The sequence below is a fragment of the Phascolarctos cinereus genome, unplaced genomic scaffold (assembly GCF_003287225.1).
Source record: "Phascolarctos cinereus isolate Bilbo 61053 unplaced genomic scaffold, phaCin_HiC Scaffold_1;HRSCAF=81, whole genome shotgun sequence".
Taxonomy (NCBI): Eukaryota; Metazoa; Chordata; class Mammalia; order Diprotodontia; family Phascolarctidae; genus Phascolarctos; species Phascolarctos cinereus.
In genome coordinates, this window is record NW_027555514.1 from 274,166,736 (window position 1) to 274,179,639 (window position 12,904).

Below are 12,904 nucleotides of genomic sequence, written 5' to 3' on the forward strand. Positions count from 1 at the left end.
GAGGCACGCAGGGTGAAGTGACTCGCCCAGGGTCACACAGCTAGTCAGTGTCTGAGGCCAAATGTGAACTTAGGAAGCTGATATTCCCATTCCAAGCCCAGTGCTCTATGCACTATGGCACCACCTAGCCGCCCTTTGTTATAGCAGTCCTAGATCATCTTTACAGGAAGTTCGCGTCTGAAACATATGTCATTAATATTTACTGTCACCACTTGGATCCTAATTCTCTCAGCTTCCTGCTGCCGGGTCAGTTTATTGTTGGTTTCCCCCCCTAATCTGTTGAATGCTTACTATAGTAAACAGTGGGAAATTCAGGAATAATCAGACAACAAAATTGGGAAAGGGAAAACAGGTATTTACTTTAGGCTGAATAATACAGCCTCCCTCCAAAATCCACTTGGGATTCTGAACTGAAACATTCTTATGAGATGCTGAATGTGGAATGGCTATTTGATATGTATCTTCAGCATCTAAAGGACCGGAGATTTTGAAGGGGTAGACTCCTGGCCACTGATGTAATCCCAAGCTCCCTCCTGGCCCCGTTCTCTTCACATTCCTTGGGTGACTTTCTGTGCTCATGGACTGACTCAACGACCTCTCTGCCCGTCACTCTCTTTCTTCTGGGTACTGCCCAGATCCACTCTGTCTTGAGCTCAGTCCCATTACCACCTGTCCGTTGGACTCTTTGACCTGGATGTCCCCGAGGCATCTTAAACTCAACCTGCCCAAGACAGAACTCATTATCTTTCCCCCAAAGATAACGCTCCTCTATTTTGAACTTCCCAATTTCAGTCATGGGCACTAGCATCCTGACAATCAACCGAAAAGCATTTATTAAGTGCTTATGACATTCCATACAAAGACAAAAAGGACAGTCTAATCTAGACAGACAAGACAACATACAGACATTAGGTGGTGCCATAGTGCACAGAGCGCTGGGCTTGGAATTGAGACTTAATCTTCATGAGTTCAACTCCAGCCTCAAACATTTACTAGCTGTGTGACCCTGGGACAATTACTTCACTGCTTGCCTCAGTTTCTTTGTCTGTAAAATGAGCTAGAGAAGGAAATGGAAAACTACTCTGGTAGTAGAAAACCCTAAATGGGGTCACAAAGAGTTGACACGACTGAAATGACCAAATAACAACACACAAGATGAGGGATTTGAGGGGGAAGGTGGTTCTAGTTGGGGCGAGAGGCGGGTGAGGGAGGCCTCATGCTAGGAGGTGGCTCTTGAGCTAAGGAAACTAGCAATCTGAAGAGGTAGAGGTGAGGAGGCATTACACGCTAGGCATCAGGGCCAGGTTGTGGAGGGCCACTGCCAAGCAGAAGATCTGCCATTTGGCTCTAGAGGAGGAGGCAGCCAACAAGACGCCCAAGCTCACGGGAAAGAGCTTTCTCGAGCAGCACAAGAGTAGACGTTGCTGAGCTTTAGGGAAATCATGTTGGCGGATGTGTCTGTGTGTGCATATGTGCATGCGTGTGTGTCTGTGTGTGCGTGAATATGTGAGTGTGTGCGTGTGCATGTCTGTGTGTCTGTGTGTGCATGTGTGTGTGAGCATATGTGTGTGAGTGTGTCTGTGTGTGAGTGTGCATGTGTGTGTTTGTGTATGTCTGTGTGTGCATATGTGTGTGAGTTCGTGTGTGTCTCTGTGTGCATGTGTGTGCATGTGTGTGAGTGTGTGTGCATGCATATGTGAGTGTGTGTGCGTGTGCGTGTCTGTGTGCATGTGTGTCTGTGCGTGCATGTGCATACGTGTGTGTCTGTGTGTGCATTAGTGTGAGTATGTGTCTCTGTGTGCATGTGTGTGAGTGTGTGCGTGTGTGTGCATGTGTATGTGAGTGTGTGTATCTGTGTGTGCATATGTGTGTGAGTGTGTGTGTGTGTGTGACATCAACTGTCTTCATCTCCTTGAACTCATCCTCAACTCCACCTTCTCCTTCACTCTACCAAGTCTTGCCGATTCTCCCTGCAGAACCTTTCTTTATTCATCCCCTTCTCTTCACCCACACAGCGCCACTACCCTAGTCCAGCTCTTCTCAGTTCTACTACAGTAGCCTCCTCAGTGGTCTCCCTTTCCTTCCTTTCTTCACTTCGTCCTCCACACAGCTGCCAAAGTGATCTTCCTAAAGCACGGGCCTGACCAGGTCACTCCTCTGCTCAATTAACTCCAGTGGCTCTCTGTTACCTCGAGGATCAAATCAGATTCCTTTGTTTGGCATTTAAAGCCCTTCACTCCCTGGTACCAACCTTCCTTTCAAGGCTTACTAGATATTACTCCCCTTCACATACTCTACAGTGCAGCCCAACTGACCTTTATGCTGCTCCTCAATATTACGTTCCAACCTCTAAGTTCCACCTGTATACCTTTTGTCGAGGCAGCCCTCAATGCCTGGAATGCACTCCCTCATCACCTCTGCCTCATAAAACCCCCACTTTCCTTCAAAGCTCAGCTGAAACGCCACCATGTTGCCAGGAATGATTGATGCTCATTTTTGCTGAACTGGTTTTTTTTCTTCCATTTTTCTTATCTTTGGTACAAAGGGAAGCTCACTAGGTAGGGGAGGGGCATATACAATTTGATATTAAAATAAAAAGGTAGCAATAAGAGGTTTCAAAAAAAGTCATCTTAGGAATTTAGAACCAGAAGAGCTTTACATACAGGCAGGCATTCATTCATTTATTTGTTGTTGTTTTTTTAAATTTTTTTTTTTGATGAGGCAATTGGAGTCAAGTAAATTGCCCCGAGTCACACAGCTAGTAAGTGTCAAGTATCTGAGGTTGGATCTGAACTCGGGTCCTCCTGACTCCAGGGCTGGTGCTCTATCCACTGTGCCAGTTCGCTGTCCCTAATTCGTTTATCTGTATAACAAGTATATATTGAGTGTCTACTAATTGCAGGGCATTTCACTGAGTTAGCCCAAAAATGATCCTCAAGACCCAATTTACTCATTTGCTTCCAAAGCAGTAACATTAGCAGAATGCTCAAATAACTGGAAGAAAAAAATTCACAGAATAAAACTGGAAACAGGATGAAATGATTTCTCATATTTAAATCTTAGAAATTGGTGGAGGGAAGCAGAGCCTGTGGTTTTGTTTGTTTGTTTTTTAACCAATGCATGGACGATAGGGGGCAGCAGAGAGTATTATAGGACCACGGACATACAGGTGAGGTGAGTATTGGTCCTAGAGAAATGCCCAGGGACAGTTAGGTGGCACAGTAGATAAAGCACCAGCTCTGGAGTCAGGAGGACCTGAGTTCAAATCTAGCCTCAGACACTTGACATTTACTCACTGTGTGACCCTGGGCAAGTCACTTAACCCTGATTGCCTCACCAGAGAGAGAGAGAGAGAGAGAGAGAGAGAGAGAGAGAGAGAGATGCCCACCCTAACAATAGGCAAAGTAAATGAGAAGTTTTCTACAGTTACTTCTGGCTGCTTAACAGCTTCTCCAGGGCAATGCTAGATTGCAAGCTTTCCCTTGTCAAAAAGCAGCTAAGTTCTCAACAGGGAAGAGCTGGAGCCATGACTTGAGGGCTCTTGGACACAGCCCAGTCTCCCATTGTCCAGGTTAAGAGCAGACAGATGGCCAGGGCCATCGTTTCTGTCTTTAATAGACATCTCACCAGTTGATAGCGGAAGCTCCTCGGTGACGGGGCAGGATAGACGGGTGATAAATAATAGAGCCATGCTTCGGGCCATCGATAATATCCATGGGAATAAACTGGGTGCAGAAGGGAAGAACGTTCAGTTCGGCTCCCACCGATCTGTAGGCTTCGATGACTTCCTTAATGGTCTTGTCTTTGATTCTCCATCTGGGGAATTTGAACACCGGGATGCCGTCTTTCTGTGCAGCCAGAGCTGTGCCGGGACAGGGGTGGGGGTAGAGGAAGGGGGCAAGATGTTTAAAGAAATGTGGCTCATGAAAATGTGAAACAGTTGTATAAGAATGTATACTATCCACATGACTCATAGAGTAAGAAAATGAAAACTAAAGCACAGTAAGGAAATAATGTTACCAAAATAGTTTAGACCTTGGCCAAAGTCTGACCTGTTCTATTATAGTTCAGTGGTAAATATCACCTGGTTTCCATACTGATTTTTTCACATTTTATGTAACTGTATAAATCATAAGGGATTTTGCTTATAACAGGAAAGGCATTAAGGCATGAAAGAAATGACAAATTAACTTTATTGTTATATTGATTAGATTATGGCTATAGGGTATAAACAAACCATGGTATTTCAGAGTTGGAGAATGAATGTAAAAGTCATTTGGGGGGAGGGTGGGTGATGGTCCAGACCTAGGATCTCATCAGTGGAATGATGCAATTATTCCAACCGTCCACCATCATCGGGGAAGGCTCAGTGTGGAAAGTCTTTCCATGGATGCAGGTCAGCATGATGTCACTCAGGGCACGGAGAGGTTGAGGGACTTGACCCTGGTCAGATGGCTAGTTTGTGTCAGAGAAAGACTTGGTCTTCCCAACTTTAAGGTCTGCTCTCTCTGTCCACAGAGGTGCCACACTGCTTTGAAAGCATAGTGTTTATTCAACACAGTCTACAAAGGATGAAGGTCAGACCATCCCAAGTATTCAGCATGGTAGAGAATGTCCTTTAGTCCAACCTCCTCATGTTATAGATGAGAAAATGAAGTGCAGAGAATTACAGTGACTTGCCCAAGATGGCACTGGGAAGCGAGGTGGCAGGGCCAGGATTTGTACCTCAGCTCTCTAGGACCGCACGTCCAGGGCTCTTCCCAGAGCACACCCTGACTGTAAAGCATATATGAAGTGACTTGGGCCAGGAAGAATTGACGGCAAAAGCAAGGGTTAAACGCAGATCTCTGATCTCCAGGCACCTTTTGCTCTTGGCTGGTCTGTGCTTTTTTGCTGGATGATTAATGGTGTGAACATTACGGAGCAAGAACAAGAAGCAATGAACTTAAATATTAACCGCCTATCAAACTGGCAAATGATAGCTGGATTAAATGAATATTTATGCTTGGTTGCTCCTTAATCAAAGTTATTTAATAACAAGTACTGAAAGAACAGATTGAATTTCTAGAAGCCATAAATGAATTAGAATTGTTATGCCCTTTTTAACTATTAAGATTAAACCTACTTTGGCAGAGTCATTGCAGAATCTAAATGATAATTGGATTTTGAAGTCCTTAAAAAAAAAAGAGGCCAGTGTGGTGGTGTGTCCCTTAATTCCTATTACTGGAGGGAGGCTGAGGCTGGTAGATCAATTGAGCTTGGGGGCTCTGAGCTGCATCTGGGTTACGGCCTTGGGTGTCTGTACTAAGTGCCCCACATTGGTGGACACCTTGAGGGTGGAACACCAAGGAGAAGTTAACTGAACCAAGTCAACAAAAGGAGGAGGTTAAATCTTCCATGCTAATTAGTATTGGCATTGGGACCATGAGTGGCCACTGTATGTTCAGCCTGGGCGAGATAGGAATATTCAGTCTCAAAAATAAATAAAGATTTGTCATGGATGTTCAGTTGTGTCTGACTCTTCATAACTCCATGGACAATGGCACGTAGTGCCCTTCTATCCTTTGCCATCTGTCAAGGTCTGTCCAAAGCTCTGTCTAAACTCTGTCCATTTCTTCCATGACAACATCTACCCGTGTCATCCTCTACTGGCCCCCTTTCCTTTTGCCTTCAACCTTTCTCAGCATCAGGGTTTTTTCCAAAAAGTCCTGTCTTCTCATTATGTGGCCAAAGTATTTAAGTTTCAGCTTCAGTATTTGACTTTTCAGTGAACAGCCTGCATTAATTTCTTTAAATATTGACTGATTTGACCTTCTTGTTGTCCAAGGACATTATCTGTCACCATACAGCACAAGTTTTTTGGCACTTTCACTTAGTATTCATGCTAGAATTAAATTAACTTCAGCATTAAATTTATTGTGTAACTTTTTTACTTTAAAAAAGGAAAGGGAATCATAAGTTCATTTGGCACCAAGATAAATAAAGGGTAATTGTTCTGTGATGGAAAGATACAAGGCCTGGCTCCAGTGGCTAAAGGGGCATGTCTACAAGCATCCATGACTTGACTTGGGCTTATTTAGGAGGCACGCAAAGATGTAACTAGATGGGCACAGGAAGAACAGACTTGTTTCTGAAGCTCTCACGACACTGGAGCATTGCTCTGCTTGCAGATGCCTCAGACCAAAATGAAAGTTCCTTCTTCATCCCCTCTAATTATATTTTTATAGACCCCCAAATGCCTGTGTGTGAATGTAAATACTGACTTGCCTTAAAAAAATCCAGTAGTACGTTTTTGAAGGTAAGTCAAGTTTTCTTCCAAGGGAAAAAATAGTCAAGCATCATAGTACATGTGTTGTTTAGGTGGGTACAGAATGAAATCCATCCATACCTTCCCATCTTGCATGATTTTCTTCCACATTTTACAAAAGTTCTTTGTAAACAATTCACCTGATGAACTTGAGGCTCTGGCTGGCTGTCTATCATCTGTGATTCTTGCTCCATGACTAGGTTTTGTGATCATACATGTCCTTGAAAGTGTCTTCTCTTTCACAGTCATCATTTGGTGACGTGTTGGACCATGTATCTTCCCACTGCCCCTTGGGTCCCTTGACATTTTGAATCTTTGGAGATCACAGTATTCCACAGTTCTCCAGCATACAGCACTGCTATCTGGAGAGTCCCGTAATCCAGTGGGCAATGTCTTGCCTGGAAAAGATCTCAAGCCATCCATGCCTCCTCAACCTGCGAGTCTTGTCCATGCCTTTGTCATGAATCTGCTAGAGAAGATCCACTCGTCATGCTGGAGGCTACCCTCTGGTTTGTTTGTTTTATATTATGTGGGCTATTCACATGCTGTTACGTGGTCTCCTTTTCTGATGTCTTTCATTCCATTTTGAATGCAGACACAACTACTGGCAACATTTGACTCACATCAATCCTGCACCTTTCTGTTGCCTCTCGATTCATCTGGAATCCATTTTTAAAAAAATGTTGTTGCTGCCAGAAAGAGCCACCAACCAATTCTGGCATTAAAAAAAAAATACTCCAAGACCCAGCTATTTGTTGACTTGGTTTGGATGACCTCATTAAGCTTTTTATAGACTTTCTTTTTAATTTTATGTTAAAGCCCAACTCAAATGGCCCTTCCTTCAGAAAACCTTTCCTATTCCTACCACAATTAGGTAAACAGTGGAGTAAATCCTTAGACCAGGAAGGTGTTGGCACTCCTCAGGGAACTAGCCTGTCTTCCATTTGGAGACTGCCTATAGGTACCGAATAAAAAGAGAAGAAGCTTGAATTTCTGCACTGGTATTTAAATTAGCCCATTATATTGCAATGACAGAACTGTGAGACTTCTCCATGGCATAGCAGGGGGACTCTGGGAAGGGAGGAAATACCTAGATGGGTTCCTCAGGCTGTCTATTACTGGGTAAGTTGTGTGCTGGCCTGGGCACAGAAGGCATGTAAAGGATGTGACAGTAGCCTCTGAAGACTTTCCTATTCCTCTAGGTCTGTCTGGGATCATGGTCCCTGACAGTTTCCCTCCTTGGTATTCACAAAGCACTTGACTTACATCCTTCTGTATCCTTATGTATTCTTTTATAATGTATTTATTCTATACTAAATATATCACATTTTACTACATATTTTATTATAGTTATTTGTGCATTTGTCACATCTGTCCACTTGGATATAAGTTCCCTGAAGTCAGGGCAAAAGTTTTATTTGAACTTTGTATTTCTGTTCAGTGGGTGGATGAGATGACTTCTGAGGACACTTACAACCCTAGCTGTGTGCTCCTTTAGAACTGAACAGAGTGCTTTGCATACAGCAGGTGCCAAATAAATGTTTACTGAATTACAATAAAAAAACGACTTTCAATTGGTCATAGTTGGCATAAAATAACTATGGCCAAAAAACTATCTCCTTTAGAAAAGTAAATTAATTACTCCAAGGTACACTTACCTAATGGATCAGCTTTTCCATCTTTGTCTGGAACCGTGAACACTCCAACTACCCGATGGCCTTGTTTCCGGAGGTTATGATAGACTTCTTGCCCAAAGAGACTCTGGCCTATAAGTGCCAACTTCAGCTTGTTTTTGTAATAGACCTGGGAAATAATTATGTTATGATGTTTTAGAATGAATGAAGGGAAATTACAAGTTCTCTGCCACAAAAATAATTTTATAGATATAATAGGTCCATAAGACAAAAAGAATATACTTTTTAAAAATTTTTAATAGCACTGTACAGCTTACAAAGCCCTTTCTGTGAGGTAGGATAAGTATTATCTCCTTTTTCCACATAAAGAAGCTGAACCTCAGAGTTGTTAAATTACTAGCCCACAGTCGCATGACTAGTTAAAGGCAGAGATAGGACTTGAAAGCAGGCCTTCTGATGCCCAGTCCAGGATTTCACCAACACACCACTGCCCAAATGGAGACTTTTATCCAAAGAGCAAAATTAATAAAAATTCTTCACAAGTCTCCCTCTAAATGCTAATGGATACGTTCATAGAAGTTTATGAGCAAAGTTGATTTCAATGAGAAATCACAAGGTATAGCAGAAAAAAGCATGAAGGACACATCTCATATTTCTAAAGTCATTAAAACCCCCCTGAAAGAGATACCCAAAGGAAAACTCCTAGGAATATTGTAGCCAAATTCCAGAGTTCCCAGGTCAAGGAAAAAATATTGCAAGCAGCCAGAAAGAAACAATTCAAGTATGGTGGAAACACAATCAGGATAACACGAGATTTAGCAGCTTCTACATTAAGGGACCGAGGACATGGAATATAATATTCTGGAGGGCAAAGGAGATAGGATTACAACCAAGAATCACCTACCCAGCAAAACTGAGTATAATCCTTCAGGGGAAAAAATGGTAATTCAATGAAATAGAGGACTTTCAAGCATTCCTGATGAAAAGACCAGAGCTGAAAAGAAAATTTGACTTTCAAATACAAGACTCAAGTGGAACATGAAAAGGTAAACAGGAAAGACAAATCATAAGAGACTTATTAAGGCTGAACTGTTTACATTCCTGCATGGAAAGATGATATTTATAACTCATGAGACCTTTGTTAGTATTAGGGTAGTGGGAGGGGAAAAAATTATATGTATAGGAAGATAGATAGATAGATAGATAGATAGATAGATAGATAGATAGATAGATGGCACAGGGTGAGTTGAAGATGAAGGGGTGATATCTAGAGAATAAAATTAAGGGGTGAGAGAGGATTATACTATGAGAAGGAGAAAGGGAGAGGTAGAATGGGGTACATTATCTCACACAAAACAACAAGAAAAGGTTCTTACAGTGGAGGGGAAACAGGGAAGGTGAGAGGAAATGAGGGAATCTTATTCTCATGGATTTGGCTTAAGAGGGAATAACATACACACTCAATTGGGTATGGAAATCTGTCTTACCCTACAGGAAAATAGGGGAGGAAGGGGACAAGAGAGCAGGGGAATGATAGAGAGAAGGGCAGATTGGGAAAGGGGTAATCAGAAGGAAGTACTTCTGAGGAGGGACAGAGTGAAAAGAAAGAATAGAATAAATGGGGGGCAGGATTGAATTAAGGGAAATAGAACTAGTTTTTCACAACATGTCTACTATGGAAGTGTTTTGCATAACTGCACGTGTATGGCCTGTATTGACTTGCTTGCCTTTTCAATGAGGGTGGGTGGGGTGGGAGGAAGGGAGAAAATTTGGAACCCAAAGTTTTAAAAACACATGTTTAAAAAAATGTTTCCACGTGTAGCTGGGAAGTAAGAAATACAGGAAATGAGGTACAGAAATCTATCCTGCCCTACAGGAAAATAGAAGGGGAACGGGATAAGAGAAGTGGGGGAGAGAGACAGAAGGGAGGGCAGACTAGAGGAAAGGGTATTCAGAAAGCTTGCCATCTTGGGGTGGGGGGAGCACCAAGATGGGGTGAAAATTTGGAATTCAAAATCTTGTGGAAGTAAATGTTGAAAACTAAAAATAAATAAATTTATATTAAAGTCATTAAAAGTTTAACTCATTAGTATAGTACTCATTGAAAAATGGCATGGGGGCAGCTAAGTGGTGCAGTGGATAGAGCACTGGCCCTGAAATCAGGAGGACCCGAGTTCAAATCTGACCTCAGACACATAATACTTCCTAGGTGTGTGACTCTGGGCAAGTCATTTAACCCCAATTGCCTCACTAAAAAAAACAAAACAAACAAACAAACAAAAAAACCCTGCATGTGTGTTATCTGATCATTACAACAACCCTGTGGCTGGTGCTATTATTATGCCCATTTTGCAGATGAGAAAACTGTCAGAGTTTTAGATGGAACTTAAGTAACTTGCTCACAATCACACAGTTAGTATATGAAACAGTAGTGAAAGGTACAATCCCTAAAGCCGCTATCTGGTCTGGTTTCAAAGCCTAGGAGCTGGTGCCCTAGGAAGCTGATTGGGAACATTTAGGTTGATGACTTAGGACTGGATCCTTCACATATTCACTGTGCACAGGGCACTGTCATAGACATTATGGAGAGAGAAAAAAGAAATAACATGTTTCTTGTCCTCAATAATCTTTCAATCTATCAAGTGAGATAAAAAGTATGTATGTGGCTATTTATGGTGTAAGTGTACAGGAGAAGCCCAGATAGAAACAATTTAAACATTTAAGAAGGAAAAGGGGGGAGGGGAAGGGGCTGTTAGGGGGAAGGAAATCAGTGAAGGCACCACTGAAACAGCATGAGTTAGGCCTGAAAGAAATAGCAGATTTTAACCAGAAGTGTAGGGGGAGGTCCTTACAGGCATGGAGGGTGGTACAAGTAAAAGTATGCAGGTAGGAGAAGGAGGATTAAGAGTGGGGATCAGTGAACTGTCCAGGTTTTGACTGAAATGATGCACACTAAGGCTGAGGATGTTGGACTGAGTCATGCTAGGTCAGCACCATGGTCAAGGACAACAGGAAGGATGAGAACAGGCAGCTGTCTCCATTGCCACAAGGCAGAATGTCTTCTCACCTGTAGCTGGCTCCACCTTTATGCCTGTATGTGGGGATGGAGATGGATGGGGAATTAAATGGGGAAGAATAACTTCCCCAGTGGTAGTCACAGAATTACTGTTATCCTAGTTTTGCAGAAATTTCCCTTGTTTTGGGTAGGTGATAACACTTCAAGTGAGTCTGGGGTTCAGAGAGGGAATGTCTGTTGGTGAGACCCCTTGGAGGCTTCACTGTATGTTTCTCTCAGATGCTGCTCCCCTGAGAAAGTGAGCAGGTCCCCTTTCCTCACGTGTTCCCTGGAAGTCTTGTGCTTCATGGCAATGGCAAATATCCCTAGTAGCTTGGGGTGGGCATGTGGAGGTAGTGGTATTAGTTTGTCAATATTAGGGGAGTCTGATTTTATTTTAAGCTTTCCTGAAAAACACACAGTACCTGTCTGAGACTCTGCTCATCAACCTGGGGGTTTAAGAATGCCAGATGTAATGATATAGTGGGCATTCAATGCTAGCCTAAAGATTTAATATTTCTTTTGGAGTTAGTGGGGGTGGGGTGGGGTGGGGAATACACTTAAAGTTTTAAGCAAGAGACATGATCAAACCTAATTATCAAGGTCACTCTGTTAGTGACGTGAAGAATGCATTAGAGAAGGAAGAGATGGAGTCAAGGAGACCAGTTATATATAATAATTACACATATGCATAATATTCATATGTTACATATTATTATACATATATGCTAAATAATTACATATGCAACGGCATATACATAGATAACCCAAAAAATCATTTATATTTAAAATGTGGTTTTGTATTTAACAGAATATTATTAGTTCCATCAACTGTTCCAAGAAGCCATTTTTAAAGTATTTTATAATATTTTAAAATAATTAATGAAACCAAACAGTGAAAGGCTGTGTTTATCTTTTCCCTTACTCTGAACTTTTCCCGTCTGTCAATTCATTTCTGTGAATACAGAGAAGTCACTTCTAGAAGTGACACGAGGTACCTGTCTAAAGCAGCGCAGGCTTATTTCTATAAAGTTGCTAATTGATGCCTCCTCAAAGTAGTAATTAAATGAGTGTTTTAGTTTAAAGGGCCTTTTCTCCCAAGTCCTACCAAATAAGCAAAGATCCTGTTATCATCTTGTTCAGGGCTTGAAAGAGGAGTGATGTCAGTGTGCTGCTAAACATTTAAGATCAATTGAGCCCCAATAAGGGCCAAAAACCTGAATTAATCTTTTCTTCCTGCGGGAACTGAGAATGCCCCTTCCTGTGTCAAGAGCTAAAGCTGACCAAGAGCATTCTTATGTTTATGACCACTAAGGCTCCTTTAACCCAGACACTACCTTGATGGTGGTAAAGGAAACACAGATATCCTGGATCTGACATTTGCCTATCTTATTTAAATTTCCTTTCTCATACTCTGGTGAAACAAATGGGAGATCATAAACTGAGTAACATAGACATCCAGAGTCAGGGTTTAAATGTCCTCCAAAAATTGCTTGATTCAGTCAGAGTTAAACCTCTGCCTCCAATGTAACATGTTACATGATACTAATTTAAGGGAATAAAACAATATGGATTTACTTATCATCTAGCTTGTTGTCTCTTTACCCTACTTCAGGTCCACAATGCATATTCTCTACCAAGCCCTCACAATCCCTCCATGATCAGATAAGCATCTTCTAAGTGCCTCTTAAATGCATGGTTTTGTGCAAGTCTTTAAAGAATCACTGTGACCAGCAAAGAAAACCTTTCAGCCAAGGGGGTGACTGACCTTTCCAAAGTTAGCTAGACTGGTAGGCAGATAGTCCATCACAAGGCCTTGACCTTGAAGGCTTTTTTTTTTTTTTGAAGTTTGCTCGCCCCTGCCAGGGCTGAGGCTCCATAGGTGCAGCTTTGGAGAGCCCAGGCCTA

At 42.1% G+C, this 12,904-nt stretch overlaps 1 protein-coding gene across 2 annotated transcripts in view; it reads right to left on the reverse strand.

The window, feature by feature from the left end:
- The window catches only part of ALDH1L2 (aldehyde dehydrogenase 1 family member L2), a 55,765-nt gene that overhangs the window by 30,990 nt on the left and 11,871 nt on the right, over positions 1-12,904 (reverse strand). For both annotated transcript variants that reach the window (XM_078146966.1, XM_020982405.2), the window contains exons 2-3: positions 7,966-8,110; positions 3,628-3,862 (exon numbers count right to left, since the gene is read on the reverse strand). In XM_078146966.1, the coding sequence (XP_078003092.1) occupies positions 3,628-3,862; positions 7,966-8,110 (380 nt within the window). The remainder of the gene's footprint in view (positions 1-3,627; positions 3,863-7,965; positions 8,111-12,904) is intronic.